General features: G+C 40.7%; 1 protein-coding gene across 5 annotated transcripts in view; it reads left to right on the top strand.

The window, feature by feature from the left end:
• EPSTI1 (epithelial stromal interaction 1) overlaps positions 1 to 22,402 on the top strand; it is a 114,666-nt gene extending 92,264 nt beyond the window's left edge. For 4 of the 5 annotated variants that reach the window (XM_030813338.1, XM_003270031.4, XM_030813337.1 and 1 more), the window contains 3 exons: positions 7,170 to 7,243; positions 12,614 to 12,713; positions 21,892 to 22,402. In XM_030813338.1, the coding sequence (XP_030669198.1) occupies positions 7,170 to 7,243; positions 12,614 to 12,713; positions 21,892 to 21,900 (183 nt within the window). In that variant the 3' untranslated portion in view covers positions 21,901 to 22,402. Of the gene's footprint in view, positions 1 to 7,169; positions 7,244 to 12,613; positions 12,714 to 21,150; positions 21,183 to 21,891 lie in introns of all 5 variants that reach the window. The other variant, XM_003270032.4, reaches the window with a different exon arrangement.
• Positions 22,403 to 22,676: the final 274 nt, after the last annotated feature.

The following is a 22,676-nucleotide window of genomic DNA, read 5'->3' as shown; positions in this document are numbered from 1 at the left end:
TGCCAGTACCACGCTGTTTTGGTTATTATACATAAAAGTCAATTTGAATAAAGCAGAGATGGCTAATGTTCCCGAATGCTAAAACTCAGTATTTCAGTAACTATAGTTCTATCCAAATTTACTTGTAAGTTTAATGCAATTCTAGTAATAAATTTCAATGGAATTTGAGGTAATTTGAAAATACTGTTTCTAAATTTCAACTGAGAGAAAAATAATGAAATTTAAACTTTAGAAAAATATGAATAATAATTTGTGTGTTTGTTGGGGTAAGGAGAACTTCCACTAGTAGATATCAATATATACCACAAACACTGAAGTACTATTACTGGTGAGAGGATAAACTGAGAGGCACTTTGGCAACATCAAATTCTGAAGAGTTTCCTAGAAGCAAAAATATTAGATCTAAAAGTATACATTTATTCTGAGGAAATAATGAGAGACGCAGGCAAGATATATGTACAAGGTTGTTTATTTTTAACATAAGATTAATGGGAAATTTGAAACAGTTTGTTCAGTGATAGAGGATTTGAAGGTTTTGGAGTTTGGAATAAATACCATGCAGCAATTACTACCACATTTTAATAACATAGTAGAAATATGCTCACATATATGAAAATGAAAACAAAGATCATAAAATAGAGTGCAGATAAGTTTTGAAACCTACCTCCTCCTTGCATTTTGTGTAGGGAATATTTTTAGGTGGGAGACATAGAGCTGTGATTCCATGATTGTTGTAGCTGGAAGTTTATTTCTCTCTCTGTTAAAATGATAGAACTAGCAACAGCAAATACAAAGTTACAATTAGATAAGAGGAATATGTTTTGATGTTCTGTTATACAGTGGAGTGACTGTGGTTGACAGTAAGATACTGTACCTTACAAAATAGCTAGATAAGAGGCTTTGGAATATTCTCACTACAAATAAATGATCAATGCATGAGATCATGGACACACCAAGTGCCCTGATTTGATCATTTTACAACATATGTATCAAAATATCAAATTGTATCCTATAAATATGTACAAACTATCAATTAAAAAATTAAAAATTAAAAACTAGCAATAGTAAGGGGAGAGTGTACATTACTTGTGTTATTTTTAAACTCTACTTCACCCATTAGTATTTATTTCCTTTGATTTGGTTGGTGCTCTGAAAATTTTGAGTGGTAGCTTCTGCCTTTTCTCCTCATTCTTGATAGCCAAGGCCATCTTTCTCCTTCAAGGCAAAGGTATTACTGTGGATGCCTGAGAACCAGGACTTCTTTAAACTCTCCTCCTGCCCCTAAAAGCTCTTCTGTATTAAACCTTCAAAGGAAGGCATTCTTGAACTTCATGACTTCATGGTGTCAACTCTCCTGCTTCCACTATCCTTTTCCTCTTGTTGTGTTGAGAGAACAGGCTCTCCTGGGAGAAGTTTGTCTTGCCAGGCGATGGCATTTTCATGTTTACATAAAGCAGTCAAGCTGAACCATGTCGGAACATGCTCTGCTGGGATTCAGACATGGTTTTAAAATGACTCCATGTTCATCTTCAATTACCACAATGAAACTTTGCTTTGGAGCATGTTTTCTCTCTAACCTCGTCAGGTTTCTTAAGCATCCAGCCTTACACACACCTGTCTGTTGTATAGTTGACCCTTCTGTAGAACAGGGCACCATCAGACAATTGGAGCCCAGAGAAATGATGTTTGCAACCTCTTGCTGGAAATGGCAACCCCTCTTCTTATTATTGGCTTGGGCTCGAAGCAGAGGTATTGGTGCCATCCTGCAGCTCCCCAGCAGAGCAGCCCTCCTGGGTGAGCACTGCATCAGGTGGCCACAGGCAGTGGTGCTATTTGCAGTGTTGTCCTCATTTACCACATACCACTTGGCCAACGTTTATAGGAAGTTCCATATTTTCAATCTCTAGGATGGTATTTTGTTTATCATATCACCAACGTACCTTCCTTTGTATGCAGCTCTGTATGAATGTAGGGATTTGCATAGCACAGTGATAAGACATGCACAAACACTTGAACACCCTTCTCTTGTTTGCATTCCTTCATTGTATTCCCATGTCATGTAGCTTAATTTTGTGTTTAGCAATGCATTTCTTTTTGCCCTGTATCAGAGTTGTTTCTGGGTGTGTCTGCCTCATTATGCTGTGATTTACTTCAGGATGGAGCTGTGCTGATATCTGTACCTTTAGCATGAACCTAGTATCTGGAAAATGGTTGGTGTGTGACAATATGCATTGAGTAGGCCAGGCCTTAACAATGTCTCAGATGTTGCATGTCATTGTCCTCCTGCTTAGAGCACTTTGATGCTTTTTCATGTCCCGAGCTTGGTCCTTGAAACAAGAACAACTTACTTTTTATTTGCTTAACTGTAGATATTGAACTTCTGTGTGGGATCTCAGTAAATGAACCAAGAATATGCTTATAAGGCATGCAGACTCATCGTCAGTGGCTGTCAGTTCAGCAGAACAAATTAATTAGCTGAAATTATCCTTCTTAGTACGGAAGAAAAACCAGCCTCTCCTTAGTAAATGCACTTTGCTAGTTATAGGATAATAATCCTGAGTGCAGCGATGCCAGCACCTTCCCTTCAGCCATCTGGAGCAATGTTCTTGCATGGCGATGCCTCATCAGCTCCTGTCCCCGTTTCCCTCCTGGTCTTTATCTCTTCTCCCCTTTCCTTGCCTCCGTAATAGGATGATGTATGTTGCTCTCTTCCCATCTTCTTTTCTTCCTCCATAACAGTTCTTAGCTTCATATGTAGTGTTTCGCTCTTTTATATCTCTCTTTGTTAAAAATTACATATTTATTGGGATTTTTAAATAAAGGAAAGCATAAGGAAACAAAAATGGCCTCTCACACTGATAAGAAATTCCTACTGATGGTATGAGGAAATAATATATACACATGGTTCAAAAGTTAAGAAACAAAAACTATGTAAGATAGTAAAGCATCCTTTTCTTGCCCATTCACACTTCAAACACTGCTACCCAGTGTTAATTACAGTTAACATTTTCTTGTGTAGTTTTTCAATAAATGTTTTGGATATACACCAGCATATAAAAGCCAAAATGAATGGATGTATATATTTTCTATTTATATAGAAGCATCCCAAGAAAACGGCTCTGAACCTATCTTTTATCACTTAATGTATCTTAGTGATCTCTCCATAGGCCCCTGCTCTACCGTACAAAACATCCATCTTATTCTTTGTAACTGTTCCATTGTATTCCATTGCGCTGATGGTCTCACTTATTGTGCAAGTATTTTGTTGGTGGGCATTAACATTTTTCCCTGAACTTTTACAGTTTCAATAATATAACTGTGAATATTCATATACATACATCTTCGAACACTTCTGCAAGGGATGTATATGTCTTACATTTTGACGCTTATCACTAAATTGACTTCCAAAAACTAAATTAGGTTTCACTAATTTAGATGCTGTACCAGAGTGTTTTCTGTCAAACTTTTCTGATTTTTGTCAATACAATAGAAACACTTTATCTCATTGTTTTAATATTTCTTCGATTTTGAGTGAAGATAATGACCATTTTGAACTGATAGGCAACCTGTAGTTTATCTGTGAACTGCCTGTTCCTATCCCTTGGCCCTTTTTCTTTTTGGTTGTTTTTTCCTTATTGGTTTATGTGAAGTCCTTACCCACCTTCTGGGACATTTCCTGAGTCTCAACCTAAAATAGTCACTGAGCCACTGAATCTCACATTAGTGTGTTTTAATCCTCTGCCTGGGATTATGGTTGGATATTTTTCTCACTTGCTTATGGGTTTCCTTTCTCTAGAATATAAACTCTAAAGGAGCAAAGATCTCATCTATCTTGTTCACTACTATAGCCTATCATGTAGATGCAAGCCTGGCTCATAATAGACACTCAGATATTTAATGAATGAATAAATGAAAATTGAATTAGCCTATGCATATCCTAAACATTCATTAACAGTTCTTTTTTTAATTTTATGGTATTTTTTCCAAATGAAAAGTTTGAATTTTCATGCAGCTAAATTTATTAATCTTTTTCTTTTTATAACTTCTGGAACTTCCTCACTCCAAGTTTATAAATAAATTCACCTGTGCCACCTTTGAAAACTTCGATTCCCATCTTCTAGGCTCAAATCTCAGACTTCTATATAATTTATTTAATCAAAGTAAAGGGTCTAGTTTTGATCTGTGTTACAGTAGTCGGCTAGTCCATCATCATTCATGAAACTCTGTCTCCTGCATTGGTTTAGCACAACTTTATGATAAACTACATTTCCATATGTATCATGTCTCTTCCTAGACTCGAATTGTTTTAATTACTATAGTTTTATTTTCTTCAGCTTTTAAGTTCAGGGATTCATATGCAGGATGTGCAGGTTTCTTACATAGGTAAACATGTGCCATGGTGGTTTGCTGCACAGATCAACCCAGTACCTAGGTATTAAGCCCAGCATCCATTAGCTCTCCCTCCCCCTACATCCTGCACTTCAACAGGCCCCAGTGTGTGTTGTCCCCATCCATGTGTTCTCATATGATATCTTTCAATGTTTGATGAAGCTGGTTCTTTCTCATTTTTTGTTTTCTTTTTCAGGATTTTTTTATGGCGGTGATTGCATTTTTTTCTCAGACGAGTTGCATGATCATTTTGCCAAGTCTGAAAAAATTATCTTAAAAATTATTTTAAACTAACATGTCATAATATGCATATATATGTATGTATTTTATACTTTTTTTGTCTTTGTGTTATACTCCAGAACTAATGAGAGTTAGTTTGTTCAGAATTCATTGTATTAAACTCACAATGGGCCAGATGCCAGAAGTTGCTCCTTGGAGAAATAGGGTTAATGGAAGTGAAAATAATCAGCATCCTTTGGCAAGAAGGATTTAGATTTGTGCTTAGGTTACATGTATTCTGCTAAAACTTTTGAATGTGAATGGGTCCGATAGTTCTGGACATGACTGTTTATACTTGAGTATGATGAACCACCATGAAGATATCCTTAATTCCAACCATTTATTTTGAATGCATCCTGCAGAAGATTATTAGATACAAGAAAATGTAAGCCCCAGTCTTTATTTTGCTACTAATAAGCTATTTAGCTCTTGACAAGTTACTAAAACTGTGTCTCTGATCCTGTTTCCTTATCTGTAAGGTGAGGATGATATTGCTCATTCATTTATCACATAATACTTTGCCTGCCTACCTTTGAAATTGTTGTTAGGATCAAATAATACAATTCTGGTAAGACTTGTATTCGAAAATATTAAGGTTTTCTGGTTAAACATTGCACATCAAAAGCATTTCATTTGCTTATGTTTTATCACTCTCTTCCCCATATACCACTAAAAATATAGGAATTTTTTTAAAAAGCCATTAAGCCAACAAGAGCAAAAGAACAGACTAGTAGACTGCAGCAAAGCTATAAGCCAACATTTTAAATCTGGAACTAGATGGTCAGTGGTAACTGATTTAGTGGGGCAGGAAAACCAGAACTCATTTGAAAGAAGCAGTAAGACAGAGAAGTTGGTTAAATTCAGGAATCGGAGGCACCTCGTACCTTTGAAGCCTAGAGTTGAAAACAGGAGGATGAATTAGAAACTTGAATGAGGAGCTATAGGATTTCTAAATCCCTCTCCCACCACACTGAATGTTACAAAAAGAAGCGTTGTAAGAGAATGATGTGGGTGTACTATGAGAGGAAGTTGGGATTGGGGTGGAGGTAGTAATAGAGACATCAATCTTTTTTCCATTGTAGGTAGTCAAAAGATAATACAGTTTTTTAAAAATTAAGAAATGAATAAACATGCAAAGTATTAAGAAGAAGATAATTACTTATGAAACCACATGCAGGAATTGAAAATGATTGTGGAGACGAGGGAGAGGACAGGAGCTTCTTTCATATTGGTATACTTGGTAGTACTAATAAAGAGTGCTAATATTTGGTAGACTAAAAAATTATCCTGTTGTGCAAGAGTGAGATGAGCATAAAGCTTGGCAGCTAGGTGCATAACAAATTCTTATTGAGTGGACAAATATTATTCATTGATTTCAAAAACTCAAATATTATTCAATGATTTCCCCTTATTAGTGTTATATAGGAATTAGGGTTAAGTAATGTGCTTTAGGGATTGATGAGCAATGTATTTGGAATATCACAGTATAAGAAATAAGTCTTTTTATTTTGGGGGACTGTGGAATATCAGAGGGTCTTTGAACAAAGTTAATAAAATGTCAGCCTGAACCTTGAGTTTTTTTGTAGACTTTTCATCAAGGAAGTTTGGGAGTTAAAACAACAATAGCAACCTTTTATTGGTATGTGTTAAGACGTGACAGTATTTTCTCTACCAGAAAATCTCTCTGACTCAGGCACTGGTATATGACTTGGGCCTAATAATTTTCTTCTCTTTGCATTTTTTTGTCTTTGAAATGGGATTAAAATTTATTCTGCCTTAGGGTAGACAGTTGGAAATTAGAGAAATTCTGGGATTGGTTCTTTGGTATAATACTGTAAACATAGTAACTAGGTCTGGAAGTTCAGTTACCTCTTCCAAGAAGATAAGCAGACTGTTGAAAGCTAAAGATTTAGTTATAATAATGTGATTTATATGAAGCAAAGTATCTCCTCCAGAGATCTCAAAGTTCTGCTGGTATTAGAAGTAACTAATCAATAATAGGTAAGTGCTTATTCTCCAGGATGGAGAATGTTTTATTAACAGAATTGCACTATAAGATTGAGAGATTGAGTCCAATATTTATTTGTAAGTTGCTATGAATTTATTAGGAAAGAAATGCTAGAGAAATACCAAGAAATAGTATTGTGTGATATTCCTGAAGGAACTAGTTTGATTTGTTGTTCTCTGTAAGACATAGATGAGTTTGACTTACATTGTATTTTTCTCTGTTTGTGTTGTACCTATTGGTCTAGTATCTTGACCATGCACATTGGCTTTTAATCTAGCAATTTTACACTCACAGAGCTGTTCTGTTTGACTAAGCCACAGTTATTTGCTACCTACATATATAAGAAAATAATTTCACATCCAAATAGTACTTAAGTAAAAGTTTCAAAAATGAAATATTGTACCAGTTGAGGTTAAATATGTAATTGATTTGGGTGTCTTCTGTACAACTGTGTTAATCGAAAACCATATTTTAAAACTTTTATTGTTTCTAGAGTGAATTACTGGAACTTAAGCGGCAGCAGCAAGAGCAAGAAAGAGCCAAAATCCACCAGACTGAACACAGGAGGTATAACTGGCTAATAAAATAAGCATCCTTGGTTAAATCAATTATCTACCAAGTTTGTACAGTGTTTTAGGAAAACATTACAGTAACATTATTAATATGGTTTTGGAATGCATATTACCTTTAAATCTGTTATTGGGACGTGGTATATGTATGAGGTATGCCAACTACTACACATATAAGTACACACATGTGTGTACATATGTGCATGCACACAAATATCCAATTTTCTTGGATAGGTGGCATTATAAACTCACATTAGAAAACTGAATCATGTTCTTAAGTTGTGTGTTCAATTAAGGTATATTTAATTTGCCTACCATAGGACAAAACATCCTAATTTGAGATGATGGTCTACCATTTATAGACTTTGTTATAATAATTACCTCAATATAGATGGTCAGATACCCATACTTGAGTACAAAAGCTCAGACAAAACTCACTAACATTATTTAATATTGACAAATACATTAGAGAAAAAAAAATCTTAGAACCATTAAGTAATTTTCAAATAGTCTAAGCACTCTCCATCTTAATCCTAATATCAGACTTAAGAATACCTAGTAAAATATCATGTTACTGTTGGGACAGTGCTAATAAGCACCATGTTGTCTGCCATTATTATGCTGAGATTTCTAGGGGGACACGGGTTGAGTTCATTAGGGGTATACTTGAGTATCTTGGAGAAGAATGTAAGGGTTTTCACAATTTAAAGGAACAAATTCTTTTGATAGTGAATGGCCTTTTTCAATGTATTTAACCTTCCCACTCTCACTAATCTGTATTTTTAAGTTATGGTGGTTTCATTTTCTAAATGAGAGACTTTAAAAAGTATTGAGTGGAAGCTCCCTATTCTGATGGTGCCTCTAACTGTGGGCGGGGAGCTCACTTTTATTTGACTGAACTATATTGTCCCCAGAGTCCAGTCAAAATAGTTTTAAAACTACAAATATGAATTATGTGTTTTTTTCTCTTATTTAAGGAAATATCAAAACCCTGATATGTTGGTTAGGCTATATTGTTGGGTAAGATGGTGGTGGGGAAGCATGCTAACTATTATTTATTATAAAGCCATAATTTAGCCATTTTATTGCGGTTTATTATTTTCTCTCTCTTTTTTTTTTTTTTTTGAGACAGAGTCTCACTCTGTTGCCCAGGTGGGAGTGCAGTGGTGGGATCTTGGCTCACTGCAAATTCTGCCTCCCGGGTTCAAGTGACTCTCCTGCCTCAATCTTCTGAGTAGTTGGGATTATAGGCATGTGCCACCATGCCTGGCTAAGTTTTGTATTTTTAGGGGAGATGGGGTTTTTCTGTGTTGGCCAGGCTGGTCTTGAACTCCTGACCTCAGGTGATCCACCTGCCTCAAAATACTTCCTGTTTAAAAAACACTTGATATTGTATTTATAAACTGATTATATTTATAAACTAGTAGTAGCCAGTTATTTCTCTGGATTTCTGAGGATGAAATGAATTCTAAGACTTTAAGCATCTTAAACATAGTGATGTCACATTAATAGGCTCCATTGCTAAAATATTTATCTTTGATGGGCACCTAATAAACACCCAAGCGATTTGATTAGAGGTGGAAAAAACTTTTTTGTTATAGGAATCTTGGCTCTCATTCTTTATTTCCATACTACCGAATACCTAAATATTGGTGGGGCTGTTTAATTTCTATAAGTTATTTTCTCTTTCTTTCGATTCTACTTAAATAGATCCAATAAATGTATAGCTCCAAATTTAATCCAAGAAGAGATTTTTCTAGACAATAAACTGAGTAATTAGTTTTGAAGTATCTGATCAAGTCATTAAATATATATTTTATGCTCTTCATCAATTTTTGAAAAGAGCTTATGTTTGTATTGCCTTTAAAGTGTGCCATGAGCTTTCCCATGTTATCATGTGAGAATACATATTCAATGAACTCTTAATAAAATAGCCATGTCCATTCTTACTCAAGGCAACAACACAAGCTATATAGCGTGTGTGTAGGGGATGTAAATTAGGTTTTCTCCAAAGGCACAATTTTATTGGCATCAAAAGGACAACGTGCTTTCTACAGTTTAAAAGTTCACATTGCAGAAAACTTAACTCTGAGTGTTATAATAGAAAGCATTGAGATTCCTGACAAGCTTTTCAATGAACCTGTAATGAGCTTGAGTGCACCTGCATCTGACCCGTTGTAACTATTTGAGTAGGAGTAGACAAGTAGAAACCCCGGAGAGAAATGACAGAGCATGGGGGTCAAGGACTTGAAAGGATTTGGGCCATGAGGTGAAAACTGGGATGAACTGAATTGATTTATTCAAACTTGAACCATCCCTGAATAATAGTTTTTATCCAAATTAACCCTCAGAAGAAAACCCAGAGCACAACTTTGACCGCAGTAGCATGTATGTACTTTCTAAAACTATTAAACAAAAATAGAAATTGGTTCTTTTCCCTCCCATTTAGATTCTTGATAGAAATTGAGAGAAGCAAACTCTTTCCCACTCATCATCTCTGGTTGACTCACACTGCTGTGGACATAGGCAAGTTGAGGACACTCCTATAGTATCAAAGAGTGCTCAACCACTCTGATGTCCTGTTAGTAACTGATGCTCAAAAGTGAATCACAGTATCTTATGTCTTCATGACAAGGCATCAGTCTTCGCAGGGTTTGAGTGAATTGAGAGCAATTGCCAGTGAGCTGTTTTGCAGTCTGCACTCGTCATCCATGTTGTTTTTAGGGGTGAAGAACGTGTGCCACGAAGATTTGTTTCATTCAGTAACTACATTATCAGGCCACACTCCATAAAGGCTGTGTTCTAGGCCCTGGGAATAGGGCAAAACATTGCAGAAGGGGTCCCTCATCATGTGGAAATTATAATCTGGAGGAGAGAAATGGAAGTCAACCATCAAAGGCACTGTTATTTCGGATGGTGATATGTACTGTGAGGACCATATCACAAGGTGATGTTAAGGAAGAAATTGGAGGTGACAGGTTACTTAGGAAGGCCTCACTGCAGAGGTGACATCAAAGGACAAGGAACAACCAGCCACATAGAGACTGGGGGCAGACGGATGGACTTAAATGGCCTACAAACAGGGCAGGAGCAAGTGCAGAGGCTCTAAAGTACAAATGAGCTTGGACTGTTTTAGTCCCAAGTGATGGGATTTTTTTTTTTTTTTTTTTTTTTTTTTTTTTTTTTTTTTTTTGAGACAGAGTTTTGCTCTGTCGCCCAGGCTGGAGTTCAGTGACATCATCTCCACTCACTACAACCTCCGCCTCCCAGGTTCAAGCGATTCTCCTGCCTCAGCCTCCTGAGTAGCTGGAACTATAGGTGCCCACCACCATGCCAGGCTAATTTTTGTATTTTTAGTAGAGATGGGGTTTTGCCAGTTTGGCCAGGCTGGTCTCCTGACCTCAAGTGATGCACCAGCCTCAGCCTCCCAAAGCGCTGGGATTACAGGCATGAGCCACCACACCTCACCCCATGTAATGGGATTATAGTGAGTGAAGAAGAGAATGATACTCAGTGAGGGAGGAAAGGTAGGCAGGAGCAAGATAACACAACATTTTATAAGCCAGTTTTATTCTAAGACCAATGGGAAGTCATGGGAGAATTTTAAGCAAAAGGAAGACATTTCTTTCATAATCTAGTAAGGTTGTTGTATTTGTGACTAGATTATGGAAGGTGGGAGTGAAAGCACTAGCAAGGTGAAGATATAGTAATTTGAACTAGAATGGTATCCATGGAAAGAAATGAGTGAATTTAGGTTGTGTTCAGGAGGTAGAGCAAACAAGCCTTGTAGTGGTTTGGGTGTGGGGTGGAGGATGCTGAGTGAAAGCCCATCTTTGTTAATGACAAAAAGACTGGATAAGAACAGCTCCAAGGGGGAGAGGGGAGGGACAGCATTAGGAGATATACCTAATGCTAAATGACGAGTTAATGGGTGCAGCACACCAACGTGGCACGTGGATACACATGTAACAAACCTGCACATTGTGCACATGCACCCTAAAACCTAAAGTATAATTAAAAAAAAAAAAAAAAAAAAAGAACAGCTCCAAGCATGCAGGCAGTCCAGGATACCAGTGGTTGTGTTATTTAATGAGGAGCAGGGTCACTTTCCTTTTCTTGATAGTTGAGTCTCCAGCGAAGTAGGATACTATTCTATCTGCATGCTGAGAGATTCAGAGAAGGTGACTTAAACATGGAGCTTGGCAGTGAAGCAGGCTGAGTAGAATATGGCACTTGGGTAGGTTTTATGGTAAGACGGGAAAGAAGCTTTATAATAGCTGAGGTGGAACCACAGCCCGATGGGACCTAAAGTTGTTGAGAGACAGCAACTGAGCCCACACATGGCTGGCATCTTAGCTAGCACTGAGCAAGCGCAGATAGCCAGAAACCCCCTCCAGCTTTTGACTTTGCCACCCAGCCTTTATTTGCCTCAAAGTTCCCAAATCTCCCACAGTCACTGGCCTGTAGCCACTCACCATGACCACATTCTGCTAATCTTCATGACTGAATAAGAGGCTCATGTGACTGGTTCCTGCCTCCCTTCCTTCCATAAATGTATATTTGCTGCTATGCACCAGGCATTGTATTTCTGCTTCCAAGAAGCTTATAGTCTTATTTCTGCACTTCCTAAATAATCTGTTGATATCATAGGGTACCTATTGCAGTGCCATTTCTTCAGCTTCCAAGTCCCTGCCTCTATTCAGCCATACGTGGGCAACTCAGAGCACGGCGTTACCTGTGATTTATTATTTTAAATTAAAAAATTGTAATATGAAACACAGGCCCATAAAACAGATATTTATAGTGATTAATGATAAGGTGAACAACCAGGTAGCAAGCTCCAGAAATAGAATAATACAGGCATCACCCTACTACCTTCCATTTCTGCTTTTCATGTGTGGGGTTTACTTTAGCAAGACGGGCAGTGGAGTGCAGGGAATATGGGAAGGACATCTATCGTGCAACAATAATGCCATAGAGCTCTCTTTGGTTCTTCTTCATGTTTTGGTTCATGCTGAGGCTTCTGTCTTTCTCCAGCCTCTGAGGTTCATAGCTGGCATGATTCTGAGGGCTGTAGTTTCTTTCTTGAACTAGGGTCTTGCTGAACTGGCAGGAGATGAGTGCCTGAAACGCTCAGGTTAAGAATTCGTACCCCCTTTGGCTTGAGCCAAGATTGTCACCAGCTCCAGTAAAGAGGGGTTAACAGCATGTCATATGGTTAGTGTGAAGAGAAGTTTCTATGGATTTCTTCTAAGCTGAAGCCAAGAAGCTATCCCCATGGTCAGTTCATACAACACATTAGGTTCTCAGAAATCTCTCAGCCCTGCAGCAGGTTTTCTACTCACACACATTTTTCATTGTTTTAAAGGGTAAATAATGCTTTTCTGGACCGACTCCAAGGCAAAAGTCAACCAGGTGGCCTCGAGCAATCTGGAGGCTGTTGGAATATGAATAGTGGTAACAGCTGGGTGAGTTTTTTCTTTTCTATTAAAAAAATCATCTTTCAATGTTGAAGAATAAAAACGATGAGAATTTTTAATATATGTTTTGGCCTCTTCTCCCCAGATATTATGTTTTTGTTGTTGTGCTGTTCGGCAGTGTGATGGGCAGTCAGCCAGGGGGATTACTGTAAATTTCACAATAGCTTCTGCTAGAGGGAGAAAGTCCTGATTGCAGCTCTGGCCAATCACAATACAAAATGACACCTGCCCTTTGTTCTCAGCATCATTGCCTGGACTCTAAGGCTTTTTATCATCCCTTGCCCAGGCCTACAAAAAAGCAAATGAACATTTTTTTTTCAGAAAGATTTTAAATGAAATATGGTTATAAAAATAATAAGCATTCTCTAGTAATATATTCTTTCAGTCAAACTAACACATCAAAGAAACCAGTAGTTAATTTTTCACTATGAAATGATTTTTTAGAAACCCTATAGCAAAAGGCACTTTTAAAAAATGAAATGTCCTTACCTATTTCTGTGATGAAAACCTTGCAACTGTGTTGCAATATGTGTTTAATGTATTTTGTGTGCATGATATATTATTGAACGAGCACCAAAGCTTTGGAACATATATAATTGTGAGGTTTGCAATGTGTACAAAATCAAAACTAAAGACCATAGGTCTTACAGTTTAATTGAAGCCCAAGTGCATAACTACCTTCTCTCTCTCTCACTTACTCCCTTTATATACACACATCAGATAGAAATCTGTAAACTGGTAAAAATACAACAAAGTAATCAAGTGCGTGCTCACCTAGAAAGTCTAGAGAAGATCTTCCTTTAATAAATACTTGACAGACAAAAGGTCATGTTTGAGAAGTGAATCTGTTAGAAATCTTATAGCATGTATCTTTGAAAGACGCCTAGTAATCTAGTAGTTTACATTGATGAATGGATTTTATAAATGTATACATACTTAAGATAATTGAACATAAGCAAATTTGCAGAGAATGCTTCCTGGATGTGTCTATTTATCCGTAATATATGCTCATTTGTTACACTCTGGCATTCAGAATAGGGACAGTATGGAACAGAGAAAATAATTGAAATGCAGGATCTTTGCATTGTGTGATACAAAGTACACATACTGTCTTGTAACAATATGTGAGTAGGAGTCATGTGAAAAATGGGCCATTGTGAGTTGAAGACATTATCCAAGCTTGTATAACTTAGTTGTGAAACACAATTGGAATTTAGATTTTGGTCAGGGCTTGGGAACACACTGTATGGTTGTCATTTCTTCTCTATGGAACCGCTCTTAAAACTTAGAAAGCACCTATCTGGGACCGAGGGGAAGATGATGGGAGAGCATAAATGGATATCGCATAGGCTTCTGCTGAGGATGTGAGGATGTGGCAATCTGGCTCACCAATGACTATTGGCAGGCCTTAGTGAGCCACAAATCTCTGCTTAGACTCCTCCCAGATCAAAGAGAGGAGCATTGTTTCCTCATGATGTAATAGTGAGGACGATTGGGTGAAAGTTTTAGTAGGATGGGCATATCCAAATCCAAAAGGGTTATCAGTGCTTTCCTTACTTAAAAGAAGCAGCAAGAGAAACCTGGGAAGTTCCTCAGGCTCCCACCTTCACCTCTGTTGACCTCCAGACATCTGCACTTCTGTGCTTGCTTTGCTTTATGATTTATCTTCTCCACCTCCTGGGGGACTTTGTTCTAATAATACTCTCTTCTCTCTGCTGAATTGCTGAATGTTCCATCTCAACTAGAACACTTTCATCAGCATATAATATAAATCAACATAAATTCTGTTGATAGCACATTTCCCTCTTGCTACTGCCCTGATTCTCTGTCTTCCTTCAGAGTAAAACATCAAAAGGTGCCTATCCTTGCTATCTCTAATTACTTTTTTTTTTCCTTAAACCCACTGTTATAAGGTTTTAGAATCTACCCATCAAAAAGAATGTTCTTTTCATGGTCACTAAAAATGTCCACATTGCAAAATCTAACGATTATTTCTCAATCTTCATCTTTTGACTGATCGCCATTCTTTGTCATGGTGAATCACTCCCTCTTCTTTGAAACTGTTTCTTTACTTAGCTTCTGGGACACTGTACTCTCCTGGGTTTTCATATACCTCAGTGATAACCCCTTTTCATCCCTGTTTGCTGAATGCCTTGCATCTGCCTGCCCTCTCAACAGTGAAGTGCCTCAGGGATCTACTTTGGACCACTTTCTGAACTGATGCTCACTTAATACCATGATGACCTCATTCATTCTTATGAAATTAGATACTATCTATATGTTCATGACTCCCAAGTTTCTATTTCCAGCCCAGACTCCTTCCTCCAAACTCCAGACTTGTGTACCCAGTTGCCTACCCAACACATCTCTACTTATCCAAGATATGTAATAGACGTTTCAGCCTTAACATGCCTAAAACCTCTTTGATCCCCTTTACCCGAGTGCTCCATCTGCACACTTTCCTGTTTCCATAACGGTGCAATCCCTCTCTCACACCCACACAGCTAGCCTTCAACAAATCCTCTTGACTCTTCCTTCCCAATACATCCAATCCAACAGCTTCTCACCACCCTCATCATCATTATCCTACTTCCAGCCTCTCTCAGTGCTCATCCAGATGCTTGCAGTAGTCTCCTAGATGGTTTCCTTGCTTCCACAATTACTTACCTACAGTCTGTTCTTGGTACAAGAGTGATAGAAGTAAGATTCTGACTCTGCATACCCCTCCAATGGCTTTCACCACCCCCCAAATCACTTGGAGTAAAAGCCGAAGTCCTTCCAGCAGCCTACCAGGTGCTGCATGATCCAGACTCCTTCTTAGCCCTCTGGCTCTCCTGCTGCTCTCCTTCTTCATTTTTCTCTAGCCACACCAGCTTTCTTGCTGAGAGCACTGGCTGCTCTGTCTACACTGTTCTCCGAAATATCCATATGGTTTGTCCTCCTTCGTTTACTTTCTTGAATTCCACGGTCTCAGTGAGGTTACCTTGGCATCCTAGTTAAAGCTTCTGCCTGTCCTCTCACCCTGGCTCTTGCAGTCCCCTTTCTAGGCTCCCCTCCCTTTTTCTATAGCACTCTTCAACTTCTAACATACTTTTAAAATATAATTTCCTTGTATGTTTTGTTGACTGTTTACTCTTCGCCTTTCCCTATGGTGATGGATGTTCTACATTCTACAAGGGCGGGGCCACTGGATTGTTGTGTTCACTGGTGCATCCCAGGCATAAAACAATAACTGGAACTTACCGCACACACAAGGAAACAAGTGGTTATGATTCAACATCACAAACACAACAGAAAGACTTAGAGCCAGATGATATCATATGCTAAAATGATTAGATACTGAATTTAAAATCATGATGTATAAAACATTTGATGAAATAAAAATTGGATTTGAAATAATGAGGAAAAAATAGGAGACAATGAAAGACAACCAAGCAGACTTCAAAAAGAATTAAACCAAAATGCCATTTCTTATAAATTATTTGGCAAAAAAAACTCCTAAAATATTGACAATATACTCTGTTGGCAAGGCTGTGGGGAAACGAATACCTTACACATTATTGGTGGGCATGCAAAGTGATACAAACACTATCAACATCAATGTCTTACTGTCTTCCCATTAAACGAAGACCAGGCCTATACATATTAGAGCCAAATTCTATTAAACTTTCAAGGAACAGATTATTTCAAATGTCTAGAAAGTTTTTCTGATTAAAAAGAAGGAAGTATTATCCAAAATGATTAAGCAGGTAAACATGACTTTGAATTAAAATTAGACAAAGACCGCTTCCTTCCTCCCTCCCTCCCTCCCTCCCTCCCTCCCTCCCTCCCTCCCTGCCTCCCTTCCTTCCTTCCTTCCTTTCTTCCCTCTGTGGCCCAGGCTGGAGTATAGTCCCCTCGCTGCAGACTCCCTGCCTCCGGCTCCCGTGATTCTCCTGCCCCTGCCTGCGGGCTGCCTGGGATTGCCAGCGCGCGCCACCACCCCTCCCTGGTTTTTGTCCTTTGGCTGGAGGCGCGGTTTCACCATGTCGGCCAGGCTGGTCTCCAGCTCCTGACCTCGAATGGTCTGCCTGCCTCGGCCTCCCGAGGTGCTGGGACTGCAGACGGAGTCTCACTCATTCGGTGCTGGGTGCTGCCCGGGCTGCAGTGCAGTGGCGTGGTCTTGGCTCCCTGCAGCCTCTGCCTCCCAGCCGCCTGCCTTGGCCTATCAGGGTGCTGGGATTGCAGCCTCTGCCGGGCCACCTCTGGGAGGTGGGGAGCGTCTATGCCTGGCTGCCCATCGTCTGGGATGTGGGGAGTGCCTCTGCCCGGCCGCCCGGTCTGGGAAGAAGTGAGGAGCGCCTCTGCCCAGCCGCCACCCCGTCTAGGAAGTGAGGAGTGTCTCTGCCCAGCCACCCATCGTCTGGGATGTGAGGAGCGCCTCTGCCCGGCCGCCACCCTGTCTAGGAAGTGAGGAGCGCCTCTGCCATCTGGGAAGAAGTGAGGAACGTCTCTGCCCGGCCGCCCCGTCTGGGAAGTGAAGAGTGCCTCTGCCGGGCCGCCCATCCTCTGGGATGTGAGGAGCGCCTCTGCCCGGCCACCCCGTCTGGAAATTGAGGAGCGACTCCGCCCGGCCGCCACCCTGTCTAGGAAGTGAGAAGCGCCTCTGCCCGGCCACCCCGTCTAGGAAATGAAGAGCGCCTCTGCCTGGCCGCCCATTGTCTGGGAAGTGAGGAGCGCCTCTGCCCGGCCGCCCATCGTCTGGGAAGTGAGGAACGCCTCTGCCCGGCCGCCCATCGTCTGGGAAGTGAGGAGCGCCTCTGCCTGGCCGCCCCGTCTGGGAAGAAGTGAGGAGCGCCTCTGCCTGGCCACCCCGTCTGGGAAGAAGTGAGGAGCGCCTCTGCCCGGCCACCCCGTCTGGGAAGTGAGGAGCACCTCTGCCCGGCCGCCCCGTCTGGGAAGTGAGGAGCGCCTCTGCCCGGCCGCCCCGTCTGGGAAGTGAGGAGCGCCTCTGCCCGGCCGCCCCGTCTGGGAAGTGAGGAGCGCCTCTGCCCGGCCGCCCCGTCTGGGAAGAAGTGAGGGGCACCTCTGCCCAGCCACCCCGTCTGGGAAGAAGTGAGGAGCGCCTCTGCCTGGCTGCCCCGTCTGGGAAGAAGTGAGGAGCGCCTCTGCCCGGCCACCCCATCTGGGAAGAAGACCAATATGTAAAAACTACATTTCTACACATTAGGAATAAATAAAAAATCTAATAAAAAGATCCAACCAAAGATATGAATGACCTTTTTTTTTGAAACTAATACAAAATTGTATGTTTATTTAGAACTATTCATTACAAGTTACAAATTTTAAACAGCTGAAAAATACCACAAACAAAAAATCAGTATTAATACTTTCATGATTACTAACTGCCTAACATACACTCAAATTCCTTTTTTTCTTACATACTCTTTGATTATCTCTTTTTTTATTAATTTTTTTTGCACAAAAAAACATTTTCTAAAAATACACACAAACAAAAAGATGCATATCAAACATATTAGGAAGGTTGCACATGGGAAGATGGGGAATAGAAATGGGGGGTAGGAATTAAAGAAAATAAATGAGAGAGGGACTTTGTATGGATCAATGATAATAACTCAATCCTCTATTTGACAAAGAAGAAGGAGAAGGAAGAGGAAGAAAAAGAAAGCAGGATAAAGGATCAGAAAGGGAGGAAAATAGAAAAAATTAGTGTATGACTCCAGGGTAGACCTGTTTTGTTGTTGCTGGGTTGGTTGGTTTGTCTGTTGTATTTTTTGTATGTTTCGCCATATTGGCCAGGCTGGTCTCGAACTCCTAGTCTCAAGTGATCAACCCGCCTCGGCCTCCCAGAGTGCTGGGACTACAGGCGTGAGCCACCACGTCCAGCCCCCACATTGCTTCTGGCCTCCATGGTAGACCTCCCAGACGGGGCGGCTGGGCAGAGGCGCTCCCCACATCCCGGGCGGGGCGGCCGGGCAGAGGCGCTCCTCACTTCTTCTCAGACGGGGCGGCCGGGCAGAGGCGCTCCTCACTTCTTCCCAGACGGGGCGGCCGGGCAGAGGCGCTCCTCACTTCTTCCCAGACGGGGCGGCTGGGCAGAGGCGCTCCTCACTTCCTAGACAGGGTGGCGGCTGGGCAGAGGCGCTCCTCACATCCCAGACGATGGGAGGCCAGGCAGAGACACTCCTCACTTCCTAGATGGGGTGGTGGCCGGGCAGAGGCGCTCCTCACTTCTTCCCAGACAGGGTGGCCGGGCAGAGGAGCTCCTCACTTCTTCCCAGACGGGGTGGCTGGGCCGAGGCCCTCCTCACTTCCCAGATAGGGCGTCCGGGCAGAGACGCTCCTCACTTCCCAGATGGGGTGGCCGGGCAGAGACGCTCCTCACTTCTTCCCAGACGGGGTGGCCGGGCAGAGGCGCTCCTCACTTCCCAGACGGGGCGGCCAGGCAGAGGTGCTCCTCACTTCCTAGACAGGGTGGCGGCCGGGTAGAGGCGCTCCCCACATCCCAGAAGATGGGCGGCCAGGCATAGACGCTCCCCACCTCCCAGAGGGGGCGGCGGCCGGGCAGAGGCTGCAATCCCGGCACCCTGGGAGGCCAAGGCAGGCGGCTGGGAGGCGGAGGCTGTAGTGAGCCAAGACCACGCCACCGCACTCCAGCCCGGGCAGCATGGAGCACCGAGTGAGCAAGACTCCGTATGCAGTCCCAGCACCTCGGGAGGCTGAGGCGGGCAGACCACTGGAGGTCAGGAGCCGGAGACCAGCCTGGCCAACATGGTGAAACCTCGCCTCCAGCCAAAGGAGAAAAACCAGAGAGGGGTTGTGGCGCTGGCAATCCCAGGCAGCCCGCAGGCCGGGGCAGGAGAACCACGGGAGCCAGAGGCAAGGAGTCCGCAGCGAGCCGCCCACAGTCCAGCCTGGGCCACAGAAGCAAAAGATAGACAGAGAGAAAGAGGGAGGGAGGGAGGGAGGGAAGGCAGGCAGGCAGGCAGGCAGGCAGGCAGGCAGGCAGGCCGGCCCGAAGGAAGGAAGGAAGGAAGGAAGGAAGGAAGGAAGGAAGGAAGGAAGGCCCTTTGTAAAAAATTCTAAAATTGGCTGGACATGGTGGTTTATGCCTGTAATCCCAGCACGTTGGGAGGCCGAGAAGGGCGGATCACGAGGTCAGGAGATCAAGACCATCCTGGCTAACACGGTGAAACCCTGTATCTACTAAAAATACAAAAAAATTAGCCGGGTGTGGCTCCTGTAGTCCCAGCTACTTGGGAGGCTGAGGCAGGAGAATGGCGTGAACCCGGGAGGCGGAGCTTGCAGTGAGCAGAGATTGCGCCACTGCACTCCAGCCTGGGCGACAGAGCGAGACTCCTTCTCAAAAAAAAAAAAAAGAAAAAAAAAGATTCTTAAATTTTGTAGAAAGATGCTGTGGAATAAATAAATGGAGAGTTATACCTTGTTAATAGATAGGAATGAGCTCTCAAATAAGCTATAGATTCACATAAGTTGTAATCAAGGCAAAGAACCGAGAGTAACCAATTCACTCCTAAAGATAAAGAAGTATATATGGGGACTTAATTGTGTATTTAATGTGGCATGCAATTGACACCAGCACACCCAACATTTCTGAATTTTTTATTTTTTTGTATGACAGACGGGGCAGAGCACATCACTGGGGGAAAACAGACTCTTCAACAAATGCTGTTGGGACAATTGAGTACTTACATGAAATTAGGTCCCAACATAATTCATAAAAAAATTCTAAGTGGATTAAATCTTATAAATAGGAAGGAAGACTTTTACATTTTAGAAAATAAGAGAGGCTGTTTATAAAAAGAGCTGAGAAAGGATTTTGTAAGACCCAAGGTATAAACAACAACAACAAAAAAGATAACTATATCTACATTAAATTTTAAAACATCTGTTCATAAAAGAATATCATACAAAAGTAAGAAGAGAGGCCATAAATTAAACTTTTATTTGGGACATGTTTTGCAAATAACAAGTAGACAAAATATATAGAATTAGCAACTTATATTAATATATTTGAATTACTATTAATTTAAGGATATGTCACCATTTAAAGACTGATAGATGAGGACAGAGCTTCTCCAAAGAATGAAAGAGGAAAGCTATGCCTCAATTCACAGAGGCTTGGAGGAAGTATCGGAATTAGTAAAAAGCCAGAGACAGAGAAAAAAAGGAGGAAGGCAGAAATTATGATAAAACCAAGCCATGGAAAGAAGCAGTGGTTTCTTGAAATGTCATACAGACACTTAAGCAGTAGGCCCCCAATAAGTGTAAATATTTGGTGGATTGATTTTTATTTTTTAATCATTGTTAATTTAAATCAGTCTTCTCATATTTCTTAACATATACATTTATTCTTTAATAATTGCTTTTATATGTGAAAAATACATTTTTTAAATTTTTCTAGGGTTCTCTATTAGTTTTTTTGGGGCATCTAAGGTGGGTCACTTAAAAAAATCCCTTTAAATAATATTTCCTCTGATACAGTAGGTGAGGCTCTTTGGGATGCTGTGGAAACTCTAAATCCTATGTCTTCAAGGGCAGTTAAGCATTTCCTATGACCAATGAGGCAACCTGAGATTTTAATTTCCCAAAGTGTTAGAAGAAACAGCAATAGTGTGTATTCCATACGTAGCATGGCCCAGCACTGCAGAAGGCCTGATGGAGGTTTCTTGACCCTTTGCACATGGTAGGAGTGGAGACTCATCAATCTATCTCCCTACCTCAAGGTCCTCTTAGAAGTCACCTTTCTGCTGCATAATACAGCGTAACCCTACTTGAGACATTTCCACTTAAATTGCTCTGTTCCACATGTGTTCGTCCTGTCCTTGCTGTAACTGTGGAGGTGGGTGACAACATTTTCGAACTGTATTATTTGTGACCTCTGTTAGTCTATCTCTAAGAACACAGGCAATAAGACATCACTTGACAAGCCATTACCTTATTGACCAAGACTATTTTGTGAATCAAATGCAATGTGACTTGAAAATAAAATCGTTTCAATGGTCATTTAAGTTGTTAATTTTAAAAAATGGTCATTTCAGCTTGATGCATAAGAGTGTTCTTTGCAAGAATTTCATTTTTGACTACAAAGGCTTTGAATTTTATTTTGCTGCTTGCAGTAATTTTTGTTTTCTTTTTCTTCCAGGGTATATGAGAAAATATTGACTCCTATCTGGCCTTCATCAACTGACCTCGAAAAGCCTCATGAGATGCTTTTTCTTAATGTGATTTTGTTCAGCTTCACTGTTTTTACCTTAATTTCAACTGCCCACACACTTGACCGTGCAGTCAGGAGTGAGTGGCTTCTCCTTGTCCTCATTTATGCATGTTTGGAGGAGCTGATTCCTGAATTCATATTTAATCTCTACTGCCAGGGAAATGCTACATTATTTTTCTGATTGGAAGTATAATTAGAGTGATGTTGGTAGGGTAGAAAAAGAGGGAGTCACTTGATGCTTTCAGTTTAATCAGAGCTATGGGTGCTACAGGCTTGTCTAAGTGACATATTCTTATCTAATTCTCAGATCAGGTTTTGAAAAGCTTTGGAGGTCTTTTTATATTTTAATCCCTACTTTATGGTACAAATATGTACAAAATAAAAAATGTCTTATATTCTTTTACACAAATTTATAAATAAATTTTGAACTACTTCTGTATAAATGGGTCATTTTTATTTTTAATGAAAAGTTATTGGGGTTTTCTCTCTTGAAGGGTCTCATTTTAATTCCCCTTTCCAGGCCGTATAGATCAAATATAGTACTGTCATTACTGTTGGCTCTTGTTTTGGTCTTGACTTACTAATAGTGTTACCCTGATTTTCAGAGGGGGACACTTTATCTCCAGAAAGGCCAATGTTTGTATACACATCAGCTAGACACAAATATAGACATCATATGTGGTTTGTACGTGTTTCAGAAACTTGTTTTTTCT

Source organism: Nomascus leucogenys, chromosome 5, assembly GCF_006542625.1.
Source record: "Nomascus leucogenys isolate Asia chromosome 5, Asia_NLE_v1, whole genome shotgun sequence".
In the NCBI taxonomy this organism is placed as follows: domain Eukaryota; kingdom Metazoa; phylum Chordata; class Mammalia; order Primates; family Hylobatidae; genus Nomascus; species Nomascus leucogenys.
Note: the sequence above shows the minus strand (reverse complement) of the source record. Positions and strands in the feature narration are given on the sequence as shown.